This window comes from Vipera berus (genome assembly GCF_964194415.1).
Source record: "Vipera berus genome assembly, chromosome: 4".
NCBI lineage: Eukaryota > Metazoa > Chordata > Lepidosauria > Squamata > Viperidae > Vipera > Vipera berus.
The window spans coordinates 111,429,267-111,445,575 of NC_138206.1; the positions used below are offsets into that span (position 1 = coordinate 111,429,267).

General features: G+C 44.7%; 1 protein-coding gene across 2 annotated transcripts in view; it reads left to right on the forward strand.

The window, feature by feature from the left end:
• Nucleotides 1-769: 769 nt before the first annotated feature.
• Nucleotides 770-16,309, forward strand: part of DACH1 (dachshund family transcription factor 1) — a 362,459-nt gene continuing 346,919 nt past the window's right edge. For both annotated transcript variants that reach the window (XM_081326850.1, XM_081326851.1), the window contains exon 1: nucleotides 770-1,533. In XM_081326850.1, coding sequence (XP_081182976.1) covers nucleotides 869-1,533 — 665 coding nt within the window. In that variant the 5' untranslated portion in view covers nucleotides 770-868. The remainder of the gene's footprint in view (nucleotides 1,534-16,309) is intronic.

Below are 16,309 nucleotides of genomic sequence, written 5' to 3' on the forward strand. Positions count from 1 at the left end.
CTTGTGGGAATCGGCGCAAAGTCGGCTGGCCGGTTCCAAAGTCACAGCGCGCTTCTGGCCGGGAGACGCGGCGCTGGGAGGCAGCTCGTTGCCGGGGAGGCGGCTCTCTCTCTCTCTTAAGGGGGGGGGGAGGGCAAGAGGAAGGACTGCGTGGGGAAGGCCCCTCGGCTGCAACCGCCCACCGGACCCTCTTCTTCCCAGGGGGGAGCGCGGAAAGGAGCTCGGGCGCAGGCTGGCCCTGCCCAGCGGGGTCCCATCAGGAACTTCCAGAGATCCGCCCCCCCCCCACGCCTCAACACCAGCCTTTAAGAGAAGGAGGGAGGGAGGGAGAAGCGGGAGGAGCAATTGCCCCTCCACCCCTGGCTTGGCCCCGCCCAGCTGTCCGGAAGGAGGGGCGCCCCAGCCACCCCCCCCCCGGGCCATTGCGCGGCTCGGTTGGCTGGGCGTGCGGCGAAGCGGCCCCGCCAGCCACCCCCTCCCAGCCCCCCCCCTCTCCCCAGTCTCCGCAGGCGGCCCGAGCCGGGCGGGGACTCCGGCGCGGCTTGAAGGGGTTCGCAAGTTACGGAGCTCCGCCTCCCGCTCTGCACCGAGTGACAACAACAGCAACGCGCCGCGGCCGGAGGGAGAGCCGGGCGGGCGAGCGAGCGAACTAGCGGGCGGGCAGGCAGGCAGGCAGGCGGGGCGCGGCGAGAAGGTGGACCGCGCCGCCAGCAGCCGCCGCCGCAGCCACAGAAGCTTTCGGAGCGCGGAGCGGGTCCCGCCAGGCGGCGGCAGCAGCAGCAGCCGGTGGTCGGCGCAAGTTGGCTGGGACCGCGGCGGGGCAGCGCCCGGAGCGCCCCTCGCCTTGCCCGGCGCCTCTGATGTGACCATGGCGATGCCGGCGCCGCTCATCCCCGCCGCGCAGCCGGCGCTCCCCCCGCCGCCCCCGCCGCCCCCCGCGCCCCCGGCAGCCGCCCCCTCCCCGCCTCCCGCTCCGGCCGCTCCGGCCGCCCCCGCCGCCGCCCCCCCAGCCGCCCCCGGCCTCTTCCGCCCGGAGCCCGGCGCGGCTGCCGCTGCTGCCGCCGCCGCTGCTGCTGCGGCTGCGGCGGCTTCAGGAGGAGCGGAGGGCAATTCGTGTCCCGGTCCCGGTCCAGCTCCCGGTCCGTGTCCGTGTCCGGGCGCGGCGGGCGGCGTCCCCCCGGCTCCCTCGGGCAAGCCGGTGTACTCGACCCCGTCTCCGGTGGAGAACACGCCGCAGAACAACGAGTGCAAGATGGTGGAGCTGCGGGGCGCCCAGGTGGCCTCCTTCTCGGTGGAGGGCTGCGAGCTGATCTGCCTGCCGCAGGCCTTCGACCTCTTCCTCAAGCACCTGGTGGGCGGCTTGCACACGGTCTACACCAAGCTCAAGCGCCTGGAGATCACGCCAGTGGTCTGCAACGTGGAGCAGGTGCGCATCCTGCGCGGCTTGGGGGCCATCCAGCCCGGCGTCAACCGCTGCAAGCTCATCTCCAGGAGGGACTTCGAGACGCTCTACAACGACTGTACCAACGCCAGGTGAGCGCCGCGGGCAAGAGGGAGCAGGTCCCGGCGGAGAGGGGGGGGGTGAGAGAGGGAGAGGGAGAGAAGAATCGGAGTGTGCGTGTGAGTGTGTCTCTGGGTACGCGAGGATCCCGGGCGTTTGCTTCGCAAGGGGCTTTCCGAGGAGCGCAGCGCCTGCCCGCGCGCCGCAAAGTTGGGTAGAGTCGCCGGGGCTTGCGGTCGTCAAGCCCTTCGCTGCAAGGAAGTGAGGGAGAGGGAGAGAGAAAAAGAGAGGGAGGGAGGGAGGGAGAGAGAGAAAGAGAGAGAAAGAGTGAGAAAGAGAGAGGGAGGGAGAGGAGACAGAGGAAGAGAGAGGGAGAGTGGGAGAGAGAAAAAGAGAGGAAAGGAGAGAGAGAGGGAGAGAGAAAGAGGGAGGGAGGAAGAGAGAGAAAGAGTGAGGGAGAGTGGGAGGGAGGGAGAGAGAAAAAGAGAGGGAGGGAGAGAGGGAGAAAGAGGGAGAGAGAGGGAGAGGGAGGGAGAGAGAGAGAAAGAGGGAGAGAGAGGGAGGGAGAGAGAGAGAGAGGGAGGGAGAGAGTGAGAAAGAGGGAGAGGGAGAGGGAGGGAGAGAGTGAGAAAGAGGGAGGGAGAGGGAGGGAGGGAGGGAGAGAGAAAGAGAGGAAAGGAGAGGGAGAGGGAGAGAGAAAGAGGGAGGGAGAGAGAGGGAGGGAGGGAGAGAGAGAGAAAGAGAAGGAGGTAGTTTGGGGGCTGTTGAAAAGTTCCGCGCCCAGTTCCGAGTTTTTGAAGGCTTTGAAAAGTCTTTATCCTTTGCGCCGCGGGTCCCTTTAAAGTCTTGCCAAGCCGCCCCCGCGTTTGCTTTTCCTTTTCGCGTTCAGAAAGGGAAGAAAGAGCGAGCGAGCCGGCGAGCGAGAGCTCTCCCGGGACCAAAGAGAAGGGCACAGGTCAACGAACTCCTTCTCGGGCCCGGTCGGGGGACCCCTGCCTCACACACACACACACACACACACACACACACCCCTCGGTTTCCCCCCTGCCCTGCGTTCCCTCCGGAGGATGCTCCGCCGCGACTGAGCGGGCTTCTCTCCGCGGGTCAGTAACCCCCAAAGTCTGCAAACGCGCGGCGGGCACCTCAAGAGTAAACTTAGGGGCAGAATCGTTGCATTTCCAGACGGGCTGGAGAGCTCCTGGTTAGTTTGCCGCTTCGCCCTGCGGGGTGTCGAAGGACCGTCTTGATTTTGATGAGCAGTTTTGGGGAACCGCTGCATAAGTCGGGGTGGCTGGGATGTATAAATAAATCTCTTTGCTCTAGTCTACTTCGCCAGGCGTGTCGGCCAGTAACGATGCCTCGCAAAGCCTCCGAGATCTTAACAAAATCTCCCTAGATCCTCACCGGTTTTTTTTTTTCCCCACCCAAATCTGAGCAGGAGGTCCTTGGATTAAAAAAAAGGCAAAAAGTGCCGGAACAGGGGCTGGTTTGGGATCAGCTGCGGGGCCAAGAGGGTGGGGGTGGGGGGACAGAGATAGCTTGCAGTGGCTGGGATTGATTTAAGGAAACACAGGGTCAAAACGGACCCCCCCCCTTACTTCCGGAGAAAAACTGCCAAGCCAGATTTTTTTTTTTACCCAGCCTCTCTCTGCCTAAAATACATGCTAACTGGATGTGTAAACCAGTCAAAGTTGGGAGAATTGTAGTCTGTGTAAGGCTGAGAAATATAATTCAGAATCCTCCTTGTGCACGTATAGAGGCAGGCTGTAAAATATGAATGGAAGTTTTTTTCCATAGGCCTGGCTTTTTTCAACATATGTTGGTATTTGTTATTTCTGTTATTTCTGCTATTTTTTAGTCCTTAAAAGGACTGTGGAGTTGTGTGTGAAGCCAGGAGATCCTCCAAACTGGACATTAAACTCTGAAATGTTATTTCTGTTTTTCTCTTAGGTTTTATAATTGCTTCTTTTTTAAAAAAAATATGTTTTAACTGTTCTAACTTGTAAATATGAAGTGCTTTTAATTCTGTGTGTGACCAACCATACACTAAATAAATAAATTCAACATATGTCAGCAAGGCTGCCTTTGAAGACTCAGAGTTCCCTGCTTTAATAAAGACAGATAATTTCTGGACAGGAGGCTTTTTCCTGGAGATTAAAGCTAAAGGACTAATTTATATAACAGTTCTCACATTTATATCACACTGAGCTTACTTTGGTCCAGATTGTTTAGCTGTCAAGAGGATAAATGAAAAAGTTGATTATTACTGTATGGGATTCCAGTTTTGTTTTAAACTGGGCTGTTTTAAGGGATGCTTAATATATACTGGATTAAAAGCAGCAACATATTCAGGTGTTACATAGAGCCACACAGAGATGCCTCTTCCTGATTTATTTTCATTAACTTATTTGAAATTGAACAGCCATATGAGTTTGGTCCCGATATATTTTCTCTGCCTAAATAAAATTATAAGGGGGGGGGAATAAAATAAAAACAGACACTGGGATTAGAGCCCAGTAGGCCTTTCAGATTTGCATGCCCTTCTTTAATTAACTGAATTATTTAAGGTGGACAAAGGGTAAGGCTAGTTTGCAAAAACAGATGCGGATTTGTTTTTATGCAATTCTTATTATTTTTTTTTTTAAAAAAGTATAGGAGATGACTCATTTTTCCCTCATTACTTGATGGCTGGAACTCTGAGGTTTGGGTGCCCTGTGAAAACTTTATGGAACAAATGTATCTCAGCACGTTTCTGTGGTTCAAGAATTAGGAATTAGAATTTGGGGGGGGAAGGACACCACACTGGCGGCAGTTTGATAGCACATTTCCTTCCCAAGAGTTACATTTCCTTCCCAAGAGTTGTGGTCACCTTCAAGCAGAGTAGGTGGGCATCCATTCCATTTTGTCACTTCTGCAATGGGGTGGTTTGGCTTCAGCGATCCCCTGTGCTTTTCTGCTCTTTTGCCGCCTGAGGGTTAGTGGGAGGGGAAGTAGTGACTCTGCCTTTCCACCACCAAACTTTTCAGGGGAGAATTCCCTGGTTATTTGTAGGTGTAATTCACCAGCCAGAAGTGTGTTCGGTAACTCCACAAAGAAGGGAGAGAAGCCAACAGGAGGAGGTGTGTGTGTGTGTGTGTGTGTGTGTGTGTGTGCATTCCCCAAGCCATACTTGGGGAATTGTAGTGCCTGACAAAGGTTGTCCGGTGTCTTTTTGAAAAACCTTCAGTGATGGAGCACCCACAACTTCTGAAGAAGGCAAGCTATTCCACTGGTTAATTGTTCTCTCACCCTTTGGGAATTTTTTCCTTAGTTCTTAGGTTGCTTCTCTCCTTGGTTAGTTTCCAACCAAAGGAAGATTTTTTTTTCCAGGACACAACAAAATGTTTTAGTATTGGAATTGAAGCCTGTGGGGATGGGGATTTGAGATGGGAGAGAGGTTAATTAGTTCAAATCAAAAGAGGCTGCACTAGTGGGATTTACAGGAGGGCTGGACTGGGGCTGGACCCTTCCTTCCTTCCTTCCTTCCTTCCTTCCTTCCTTCCTTCCTTCCTTCCTTCCTTCCTTCCTTCCTTCCTTTCTTTCTTTCTTTCTTTCTTTCTTTCTTTCTTTCTTTCTTTCTTTCTTTCTTTCTTTCTTTCTTTCTTTCTTTCTTTCTTTCTTCAGACAGCCGTGTGAGAAACTTTGGATCAGATTTTTACCAAACTGTTGCTGATGTTTTCCTTCGATTTGAGGGCATAGAATGCGACCACCCTTTATTCATTCAGTCTGGCTTGTTTTATTGATTCCTTCAAAAAAAAAAAAAAAAAGCTTGGGGAATTTTATCCTTGTCTTTTTGGAAGGATTGGCGAGAGGGTGCTCAATTGAAAGACAGGAGACCAGACCCTCTGTTGGAAGGAGAGGGACAAATATCAGATACTCGCACCCCTGTTTCTGCAATTGACGGTCCAAGAATATTCTAAATTAGGCAAAACAATAACTGCACAAATGTGGTAGAGGTTATAATCCGATGGTTTCTCTCCTGCACAGCCTGGCATGATATTGTTAGAGTGGGTGGAACATTCCGTTGAGGTTTATGATTGATCGGTTTGTGGTTATAAAGGGACCCTCTGAAATATTGGACAGATCCTTGAAGTTTGATAGAAATGTAACCTGGGCCTAAGAATGTGTGAATCTTCCCCCCACTGTGTGCCCAGAAATGCAGGGGTCCCCTTATCTGTCTGTCATTGTAGAGTCCAGCACAGATTATTGATGTATTTTGGTGCTTGAATCTAGGACACAATAGATAAGGCAAAACAGGTTACTGAAAGCATTTCTCAACAGTTTTTTAAGCAGAGAACCTTTTCACACGAAAGTCTTTCCAATGTACACAATATTTTTGTAAAGCACTGCTCCTTTTCTATCACTGCTTGCTGTTTGCAGTGACATGTATATATTTAAATACGCTCCCAAATTCTTTCTGACACCCCCCCCCCCAACATTCACTTCAGAAACTCACTTCCATTGGGACTGTTTCCCTTACAAAATATAGTTGTGACGAGTAGATATTTGTGGCTGAATGAAAGTACAATTCCACAGTAATAAATGAACTCTCGCTATTTATACCTTTCAGCTAGTTGACAACTAAACAACATTTGTTGGAGGGAAAGAAAGTGTTGTGATTGTGACCTAGTCAATGAGACTGACTATTTAATGCATCATACCCAGCTTAATCTAATTGGCATTTCAAGAAAGATAATAATTTGCTGTGAATGATATCCTAATTTACAACTGCTTTCCTGTTTTGATTCATTAGGCCTCCGCTGTTATCAAATACTTATAAAAATCCAGTCGTGCAGTTCATAATCCAGAGAATCCCTTGTTCTCCTTTACCGAAATAGCATATTTATTCTCATCTGCCATCACTGTGTAATTTGCTTCTGTTTGAACAAGGATGCAAGGCTTGTTTTAATAGTGAAGCCTTAACATGCATTTCGAAGGGGGAGCTCTGTTTTAAAGGCAGATTCTTCTGCAAAAAAGAGCAGAATTTCCCATTCTGGTTTGCTTTACTGATTTTATTTTACCCAGCTGTGAGCTTTGAAGTGTCGGCTTCACACATGTGAAAATATGAAGTAGGTTGATACTCAAGCAAGTAGACAGTGAGAATTGTGTAGACCACTGGTGGGACCAGAAAAGGCAAGTACAGATAGAATGTAATTCCCTCCTGAATAACATGCTGGGAATAAAATTTAGGAATGAAAATAATGTTGATGTGGAGGAGGCATTTCAGTGTGAAGGAACTAACAGCGAATGAACAGAAGGAGCAACATGAAATAGAGATGAAGATGAAATATTTATCTAACAATCAACAGAAATGGAATTGAGAGATTAGGCTTCAGCACTTTGATGCTAAAACCTTTAATTTTAAACCATTCGTGGACAAATGCTGTGCTGGCCACCTGGGGAATGTGAAATAGCTAGATTTGGAAAGCTGCTTCTTTGGGAAGACAACTTACTGGGATAGGATAGTGTCAACCCAAAACTCTCAGTTTAAATAGTTTATGAGTTGGGATGATCAGCTTCTTGGGAAGATCATCAAAGCCCCAGTGAAGTAAAGAGTTAGATTTGTTGCTTTTAGAACTCCTTCACACTAATTTTGTGAATGCTGCTATGACCTTGTCTCTTTCTTGAAATCTCCCTGGGTCAGATCAAGAATCATCCCTTCCTAAGTCAGCCCAGGTTGATACTTTGAGACTTTTTTTTCCCCCAGGACACTGTTGAAGAACCGGAAGTGGAAATGAGGATTTAAGAGAGATGCTCATAAATTATTTTCATGGTCAAGATGGAAATTGATGGGTTTTGGAGGACAATATGCGAAGAGATTGCACACTGAGGTCCTTGTGTTCTTTGAAACCACAGCTTGGAGATATACTAGACAGAAATATTTATTGTTGTACCTCATACCTCAGTACAGTCCCAGTTTTTTATTTAAACATCAAAACACTGTTCAAACAACAGACTTAACATTACGTGATTTATGAAGCAGATATTTTATTCTGGAGCAAACCAAGTGAGATTTCACTCAACAGCTGAGTATGTTCTTAGATTTATTAGTGGCAGACAGGTAAAAGGACAAGAGTGCCTACAAAAATATGCTTTCTAAATAGAGCTGTAGGTCCTTTAGCCATGATAATGTTTATAGCAAATTTATTATATTTATACTAATAAACATCCTGATGTTTATATTAGGAGTTGCTTGCTTCCCCCCCCCATTTTTATCCAGCACATTTGAATATGGAATACAAATTAAACTGAATGTAGTTGCAAAGTTAATTAAATTACTGCAGTCTAACCTTCCACTCTAAAAAAAGTGATTGAGGTAAAGGGTTAGAAGACATCTTTAATTTACACTTAAAGTGTAGCCTCGTCATCAAATTTTGTTTCCTCCTTTAAATTTCTGGGAGTCTACCTCTGCGAAGATCTTACCTGGAAAGTTAATACAACCCAGGTGGCCAGAAAGGCCCAACAGAGACTCCACTTCCTCAGGGTCTTGAGGAAGAACAGGGTAGAACAACGGCTTATGACCCTCTTTTACCAGTCTACTATAGAGAGCATCCTCTCGTATGGTATTGTGGTCTGGTATGCTGGTCTGACAGCCACGGATAGGAAAGCATTACAGAGGGGGGTGAGCACAGCACAAGACATTGTGGGCTGTCCCCTGACACCACTGGATGACATCGCCAGGGCTCGCTGCCTTGGAAGAGTGAGGAAAATTCTCAGGGACGACTCACACCTTGGACGGTATCTCTTTACTCTCCTACCATCGGGTAGGAGATATAGGAGTATAGCCAGCCGTACCAACAGGCTGAAGAACAGCTTCTATCCATGGGCTATTAGGCTTTTGAACAGAATATAATTTTATAAACTTTATGAATGATTGACTTGCGAGGCCGGTGTGTTGTGCAATTAGCTCACATGGTGTAATAAGATGGAAGATTTGTGTCACTGTAAGTTGGGGGTGGGGGTACGAAGGGAGGGTCAGCCAATTTCAATGTATACATGGTTGTACTTTGACAATAAAGGTTCATTCATTCATTCATTCACTTATCTGCTTTTAGTGTGACAAATATAAACTCATATTTTGGTTTAGGAAGTAAATTCTCTGCCATATTTTCATTGTTTGGTCATACTAAAGAGCTTGAAAAATTCACAGTGATACTGACCTCTAATACATCTTACAGTCCATGCTCATGCAATTTTAAACATGCAGGTAATTTGTGAAAAGCAGCTAGAACAAATATATTTAGAACAGCTAAAGAGCAACGTGTTTCTTGCCTGCGTGCAAATTTTAGTCAGTTATTATTCTCACTTTTCATACAAAGTGAGGTTGTTTGTGTTTATTCTCGATGGAACAAACTCAAATGCAAAACTACATGTTTTCAAACAATCTAGTCCATAACTGCAATCTTAAATCAGTTGAATTCATTAAGTTTACTTTAGAATACAATGGTAGTTGGGTAGCATCGAATTTTTGCAAACCGAATCAGTAAATTTACAATATTCATTTCTGCATCTTTGTGCATGCCATTATATAATATGCCTGATTATTAAACTGGTGAAAATCAGTTGATCTAATGCTGAAAATATAAGTGTAGTCTTAATACGTGGAGTGCAGGTGGTTAACGTTTGAGGAACTGATGCACGACTTGCATAGATCTCTGTATTTAAGGTTACGGTATATAATTGTCCAAAATTTCAGTTTAGCCTTATACTGTGAGCCCATTCCCTTATGAAGATGACTAAATAGTTCTCCAACATCTGCATATTCACTGTGTGAAATTTGAGTGTCCTGTATAATTTGTAAATCATGAACGGAAATAGAGAAATTGCATCACAGATGAGTGCTCTTTTATTTCAAATTTTCTGTTGATTTATGAGGTCAACCTAGCAGTGGTATTAATTAGCTACAGGTAAATACACACACACACACATACACACACACACACACACACACACACTGTTTAATAAATGCCTTTTGCCTCTGCTTCCCTGGGGATAAGAATATCTGGAAATGCAGTGGGAATAATCAGAGATAGATAACAAGATCATTGCCAATCTTAAATATCACACATTTAATACCTTTAAATATTTATTTTAAAATTTAAACATTCAGTCTTTAAGATCCATATTTTCCGCATCTGTTTCACATTCCGTTCATGATTTTAAAAACAGATTTCCAGGCAAAACTGCATGTGGACACCAGTTTTCCTCTCCTACAATATAATTCACAGCAACATTGGATGGCTTGACATCAGCCAAAAAAAAACCAAAAAAAACAAACCAACCCAACAGTGATGGGTTTTTAAATTGCTTAAGGGGATGTTTCTTGAAAAGCGTTAACTTTTAAAGTCGGTATGTAGCCAACCCCTCCCCCCAAAAGGGAGGGGAAACCTTTCTCCAAAGACATTGGAAAGAAGTGATTTTTTTTTCTTCCATCAGATACATTTAAGAGAAATAGGAAAGGTTTCATGCTTTGAAGTCAGACGATCAACATATTGCCAGAACCTTTGAGCTAGACTGGGTGCAGCTCACTTGTGCCTCCAGAATTAGTCATTTTAAGTAAACATCTCTTGATAAGGTTGACTTTACTTTTATTGGTATAGTTGTTAGCATTTTATCGAGACCCACATGGTGGAACTCTGGCTATTGCCCGTGGGTTTTTTTAGATCTTAAATAAGGAGGTTAATCTTTCAATATTCATCATTTTGCTTGTTGGCTTGACTCACTCCAGTTATATTGAGCCTGGAATCCAAAAGACCGTTATTTGCACGAGTTATGAATCAAGCTTGATAAATTGTTAATGATTCCTAGTTCAGTCAGGATTTAAAATCCTTCTAAAAAAAGTTAGTTTTGTGTAAAAAAATTAGTTGTACAATATGCAGTGCTTTGCCGTGACATAGCTTTCATTTTAAGAGGCTTTTTTTTTTAGCATTTGAAAAGCATATTAACCATTTATGAGGAGGCTTGCGAAGGCTCAAATACAAAGTCACGTATTTGTATTCTGCTTCTTACTTTCTTGTTAGGCCTCGCTGGCCTTCTTTTATATCTGTCCTTTGAACTTCTTACTCCTACACAGTTCCAGATGTGGTCAGTTGGGGATGTTGGGCTCTGAAGTCCCATATTCTGTCTTAAGCACATTTATGCTGGAATCTATAGAATTGATCCCGAGAGATCTCATTTAAGGGTAGACACTAGCAAGATTAAACATTTTGTTTAGAAATAAGTTACAGTAACTTAATTAGAAGTCTGCACCCTTATTTTGAGAACCTGTAGACCACCTTGAAAGACTATTGCTTTAACACATATTTTCCATTTTTTTTTTCTTACGCTTGATTTCGTTTTGCTTCTGGTTGTGATCTTCTGAACTATTCTTCATTTTGTCAACATCCAGTGTTTTTAGCATCTCTTTTCTCCTGAAAAGGAAATAATAATTTCCGTCAACAGTTTGCAACTGATATCAGCTCATGTAGGTTTTTACCTTTTCTTATTATCTCTTATTTCTTATACTGATGGAAAATTTAATCATGTTCAGGATAGCATTGCTTTCTATCAGCTAACTCTTCTTTTTTCTGTTTTAAAATGCCCACCCAGTTTAACCAAACCGACATTTTAGGATTCTGAAACTTACATGCCATTTCTCAAGGGAGATCCTTAATCTGTGTCAGTTTTACAGTTTTTGCCTTTAGGGTAGATGTGCTCAACATTCCTGTTGCTTAAAATATTCCAATAATTGGAAGAATTATTTTTGCTGTATTGTCTCTGTGATTGTCATAGCTTGCTGGATTCGGAGTTTAGGCTTTAGGGTCGCGATGGGTCGGACACGACTTCGCAACTAACAGCAACAACAACAATAACATTCTGATATGAAAACAAGATGGAAAAGGCCGGACGCTACAATCAGGACAAATATTTTGTCTGGTACATCTGTGATGTCCTGAAGTTGTGCTTTTGTTCAAATATTTTGACATCCCAACTTCAGGAGAGCATAGGTGGATCAGATAGGCGAGCTAGAGCACAACTTGTGTAATTCTTTCCAACATGCAACACCAGCAGGGTAATAAAGTAGTGTGTTGCGTTGTGTGTATTTCTTTGTTTGTATAGTGTATAGGCAACAGAAGCATATGCCAGGCTGCATATGGTCTACTCTGTGTCATGTGACCAGGAGAGATGGGAACTTAGAACAGGCAAGTCACTGCCTATACAAAAGACAGATGGAGTAAATCATGAGATACACACACACACTTAACCTTATTTCCTTCAACCATTCCATTGGGTTAGAAAGAGTAAAAAAAAAAAAGTTTGCATTTGTTTAGTGTGTGTTTGAAGAACTATCTTCTTGCACTTTCAAATCACATTGTTCAACTTTCACAGCTTCATTTTCTGCTTTGGTTCATGTATTCTATTAGCGTAAAATTGAGAAGAGTTGTTTTTTTTTTAAAAAAAGGATGAGATGACATTTACCCTTCCTTACAGATGTTCAGGCTTAACAATAATTATTTTACTTTTTTTAAAAAAGGAAAAGCAATATGTCTTGGCGTTTTCTTTGGATTTTTTTTAAAAAAAAGTTTTCCAGAAGTATTAGAATTAGAATAATAGAGTTGGAAGGGACCTTGTAGGTCATCTGGTATTTTATGCAAATTGCAGTTGCTTTTTATAACACCAGTATCCCTATTCTGGGAGCTAAAGTCCACACACATCTTACGTTGCCTAGTTGGAAAAATGCCACTGTAGACCACTTGGGTACCACTCTGGAGCTGTTGAAAAGTTGGTATTGTTCTGGTTCCTGTTTTCATGACATTTGCATTATATCAGAAAATAAGAATGTGATGATTTGATAGAAAACAAAAGATCTGTTTGGACAGTAATGGCAATAATTAGTACTCATCAGTGGTTAAGTATCTTTTAGAAATGAATTTACAGCCGCTCTACCATGTTGTATAAGAATTATTGTAGATTTGCTGAATATTTGGTAAATCAGGCAGAAGGGATTTTTTCCCCCTTCCCTCTGGAGCAGGGGTGTCAAACTCAATTTCATTGAGGGCCGCATCAGCATTGCGGTTGCCCTCAAGGGGCCGGGTGGGTGTGGCCAGGGTGGGCGTGGCCTACTGGGTGGGCGTGGCTAGAGTGCGTATGGCCTACTGGGTGGGCGTGGCCAGCTCTACATCGTTCGCATCAAGGGTGCCTATGGGGGCCTGGGCAGGAGTGGGACAGATCTGAGGGTCTTTGGCGGAAGGAGGGTCTCTGGGCCAAGGCCAAGGCAGTGGGGGCCGTTCCCTCACTGTTTCCAGGATGGCTTCGCGGGCCACATGAAACCACTTCGCGGGCTGGATCTGGCCCCCGGGCCTTGTGTTTGACATGTCTGCTCTGGAGGAATCCTCTTAAATTCAGGGGAGTAAATATGACAGTTGACAATTATTTCTCCTTTATCATCTCCTCTGCCCCCAAATTCATACGATATGTTTGTAAAAATCACCATAATTAATTAGACCACCATCAGTTTAGGCTCAAGAGTTCTCCCTCCCTAGCCCCAAAATCACACACACACACACACCCAAAAAATCAGGAGTGCCTGTTTCGATACACAGTACAGCTTGAATATTGTGGGCTGTGTAATGAGATAGCAATAAGCAGGAATGTTGAACGTTTTCCAACTTCAGAGTTCCTTCATTCATGCATACCTAAACACATTATTTAGCGTTATCATTGGCCATAAGGGAAAGCTGAATTCTTGCCTATCTCTTGTTAACTTCTTGTGAAGTTCTTAAGAAAGACGTTAGAATAAATACTTAGGGGATACAGTTTAATAAGGATTTTTTTTTTTTGGAAAACTATGACATGCATGGAAGGATCTTTAGTATGCGGCTTAAGATAATAAGGATTCAAAGACCCTTAAGATAATATAGATTCAAAGACCATTTCCAGATATCACCAACTGTAGCAGCTGGTCCAACACAGCTGAAGTAACCTGGGAATAGAATTAGATGTTCTGCTCTAGAAGTGGTGCCTTCCCTTTTATCTTGCTTTAAGGTACTGCGTGGGATCAGCATGGGCCATTGTGTTGCATGTGGGTAATGTGGCTCCAGTTGGTTCTGCTGGGGCTGTCCCTTTCCATTTATTCCTTGACTTCTTCTCCTCCCATCAGGCTTCTTTCGTTGGTGAGGGAGATCAGATCCCCAGTTTCAGCAGCTTCCATTTTTTTAAAAAAATAAATAAATAGAAGAGTGATCAACTCCTCTAGTCCTGAAATTGACTAGCTTTAAAAGATGCAACTGTAATTGACAGAATTCCGTTTTTGTATTTCTTCATCCTTCCCAACTGGGTGTTATAAGGAGACTTGGTTCTTTACTTTTTGGCTGTCTTGTTGCAAGTGGATCCCGACATTTAAAACCCTTTCTCAAAGTCCTGATCTTCAAAACCCTAATCCGGCACCTGCACAAATCCAGATGACATCACATATCAGTCTGAAATAAAATAAAATAAAAGGGGGAAAAAAAGTTCAGTCAGTAAGGGAAAGGTAAAGGTTCCCCCGCACATGCGTGCTAGTTGTTTCCAACTCTAGGGGCCGGTGCTCATCTCCGTTTCATAGCCGAAGAGCCAGCGCTTGTCCGAGGACGTCTCCGTGGTCATGTGGCTGGCATGACTAGACGCCAAAGGTGCACGGAACGCTGTTACCTTCCCACCATAGTGGTCCCTATTTTCCTACTTGCATTTTTACGTGCTTTCGAACTGCTAGGTTGGCAGAAGCTGGGACGAGTAACAGGCGCTCACTCTGCTACGCGGCACTCGGGATTTGACCTGCCAAACTGCCGACCTTCTGATCGACAAGCTCAGCATCCTAACCCACTGAGCCAGCGCGTCCCTTAAACCCCTGGCATAGTCATTGGAAAAAAATGTAAAACTTATCTAAAGGCTACCAGGATGGGAAAGGCCACTTCCTGGACCAGACTCAGCAGGTTATAGAAGCAAGAAAACCTCCTGCTTATAACTCCATATATCTTGGCTGAGGTCAGTCCATTAAAAAAGCAAAAAAATTCAGTGCATGTACAAACACGGAAAGATGCAAGCTGGCTAAAGCAAACTTTTCATACGGTGGATGATGGGGCTGGAGAAAGATCCAGCAGTCATGGTCCTTGCACATTGTGTGTTAAAGCACCACAGCACAGATCTGTCTCAGATGCACCATTGGGGTGCACTGGTGGCAAGATGGGAAGTTTAATCTTATGCTTTCTCTTGCTTTGCACGTTGTGGGTGACTGTGGCTTCCGACCCAGTCAGTGTTGGCTATTAAACATTGTTGGAAATCACGATGTAAAGGAGTCTTGAAACCGTGGTGTCAAGACAGAGTTCAGCTACTCGTTGTTTGGCCATCAAAAACAAATTTATAATCAAGATGGCCAGAAGGAAGAAGACATTTTGTGAGTCTGGATCAGTGATGGGATTCAAATATGTGAACAATCGGTACTCTGTGTGGATGCCGCTTCCAGAAGTCCATTCTGGACCTGGGCAACAAAGAATTAGCTACTGGTTCTGCCAAAGTGGTGCGAACCAGCTGAATCCCACCACTGGTCTGGATGGATAGTATTCCAGATCATTGAAATACGATGATGATGATTTTATCCATTCAGACGTGTCCGACTCTTGGCGATTCTATGGGCCTGTCTCTCCACATCTTCAAATCTTGCACTGCCTCTTTGTGTTACTCTGTGCTTGACTGGTAACTGGTAACCATCAGCTTTGATGGTGCATTGAAATATATTCAGTGTTGAACTAAAGTCGTGGGTTTATACCTGGCTCCCAGCAACTCTGCATCGCATTTATTGTACGTTGGTGATCACATTTCTAAAAGCCAGAGTTAAAAGCCCTTTATTGCATCCCAACCTACTATAGCATCCGTATCGTGACTTTTTTTTTCTTTTGTGGAGCCAGGGTAGGCGTGGCCTGTGCCCGACGCATCTGGCCCGCGGGCTGCCAGTTTGACACCCCTGTTCTACAGCATCCAAACCGAAAGAATTGGAAATAAAAAAAGAAGAAAATGAACAAAGAACAAGCATTTATAAGACTGCCCCTAATTAGGACACTTTCTCCTGCTGAAATAATGGGGGGGGGGAGTGATGGAGGCCTAAAGATAAGCATTGGAAGAAAGCTCAACCGATTTGCAAATCCCTGACTTTGCTGGATCCGGCCAGTGACTTTTTTTTTTAAGCGTAGTTCATCCAGGCTTTCTTTTTCCACTCAATATCCTACTTTTAAAAAAAGAAAAAAAGTGTGAGAGAAAAGAATTAGTGGAGGGCAGGTCCTTCTCTTCCATTGCATTGCTACTTCTTAAGATGAGAGATGGTTCCACAGAGAAATTCATAAGTGTGTGCTTTGCTTCTTCTGCCTCTGATGCTACGACTAGCGGGGAGGGGATAATTTCTGCTCTCTGAAGTTGATAACAGTCTAGACTCTTCAACCTCCCTGGAATTCCCCCCCTCCTTCCCCCCCCCCCCCTTAGCAGTACTTTGAAAGGAACTGTATTTATCTGCCCTTCAATTATAGTGGCATTAACTTGGTTGTGAATGTGGGCTCCAGTGTGGTAATTTTACTTTTTCAGGAAAAAAGCAGGCAGAATTAACCTTAATGCTCTATCGTAGCATTCAAGTGATTCCCAAACCCTAAGGGACAGAAACTTAAATTGGGTTTATAAAACCATAGAATTATATAAATGTTGGTTGCTTTTTTGTTTAAGGAAATGATAACAACTTAATCCTTAATGTTTGCATTCTTCAGGGCT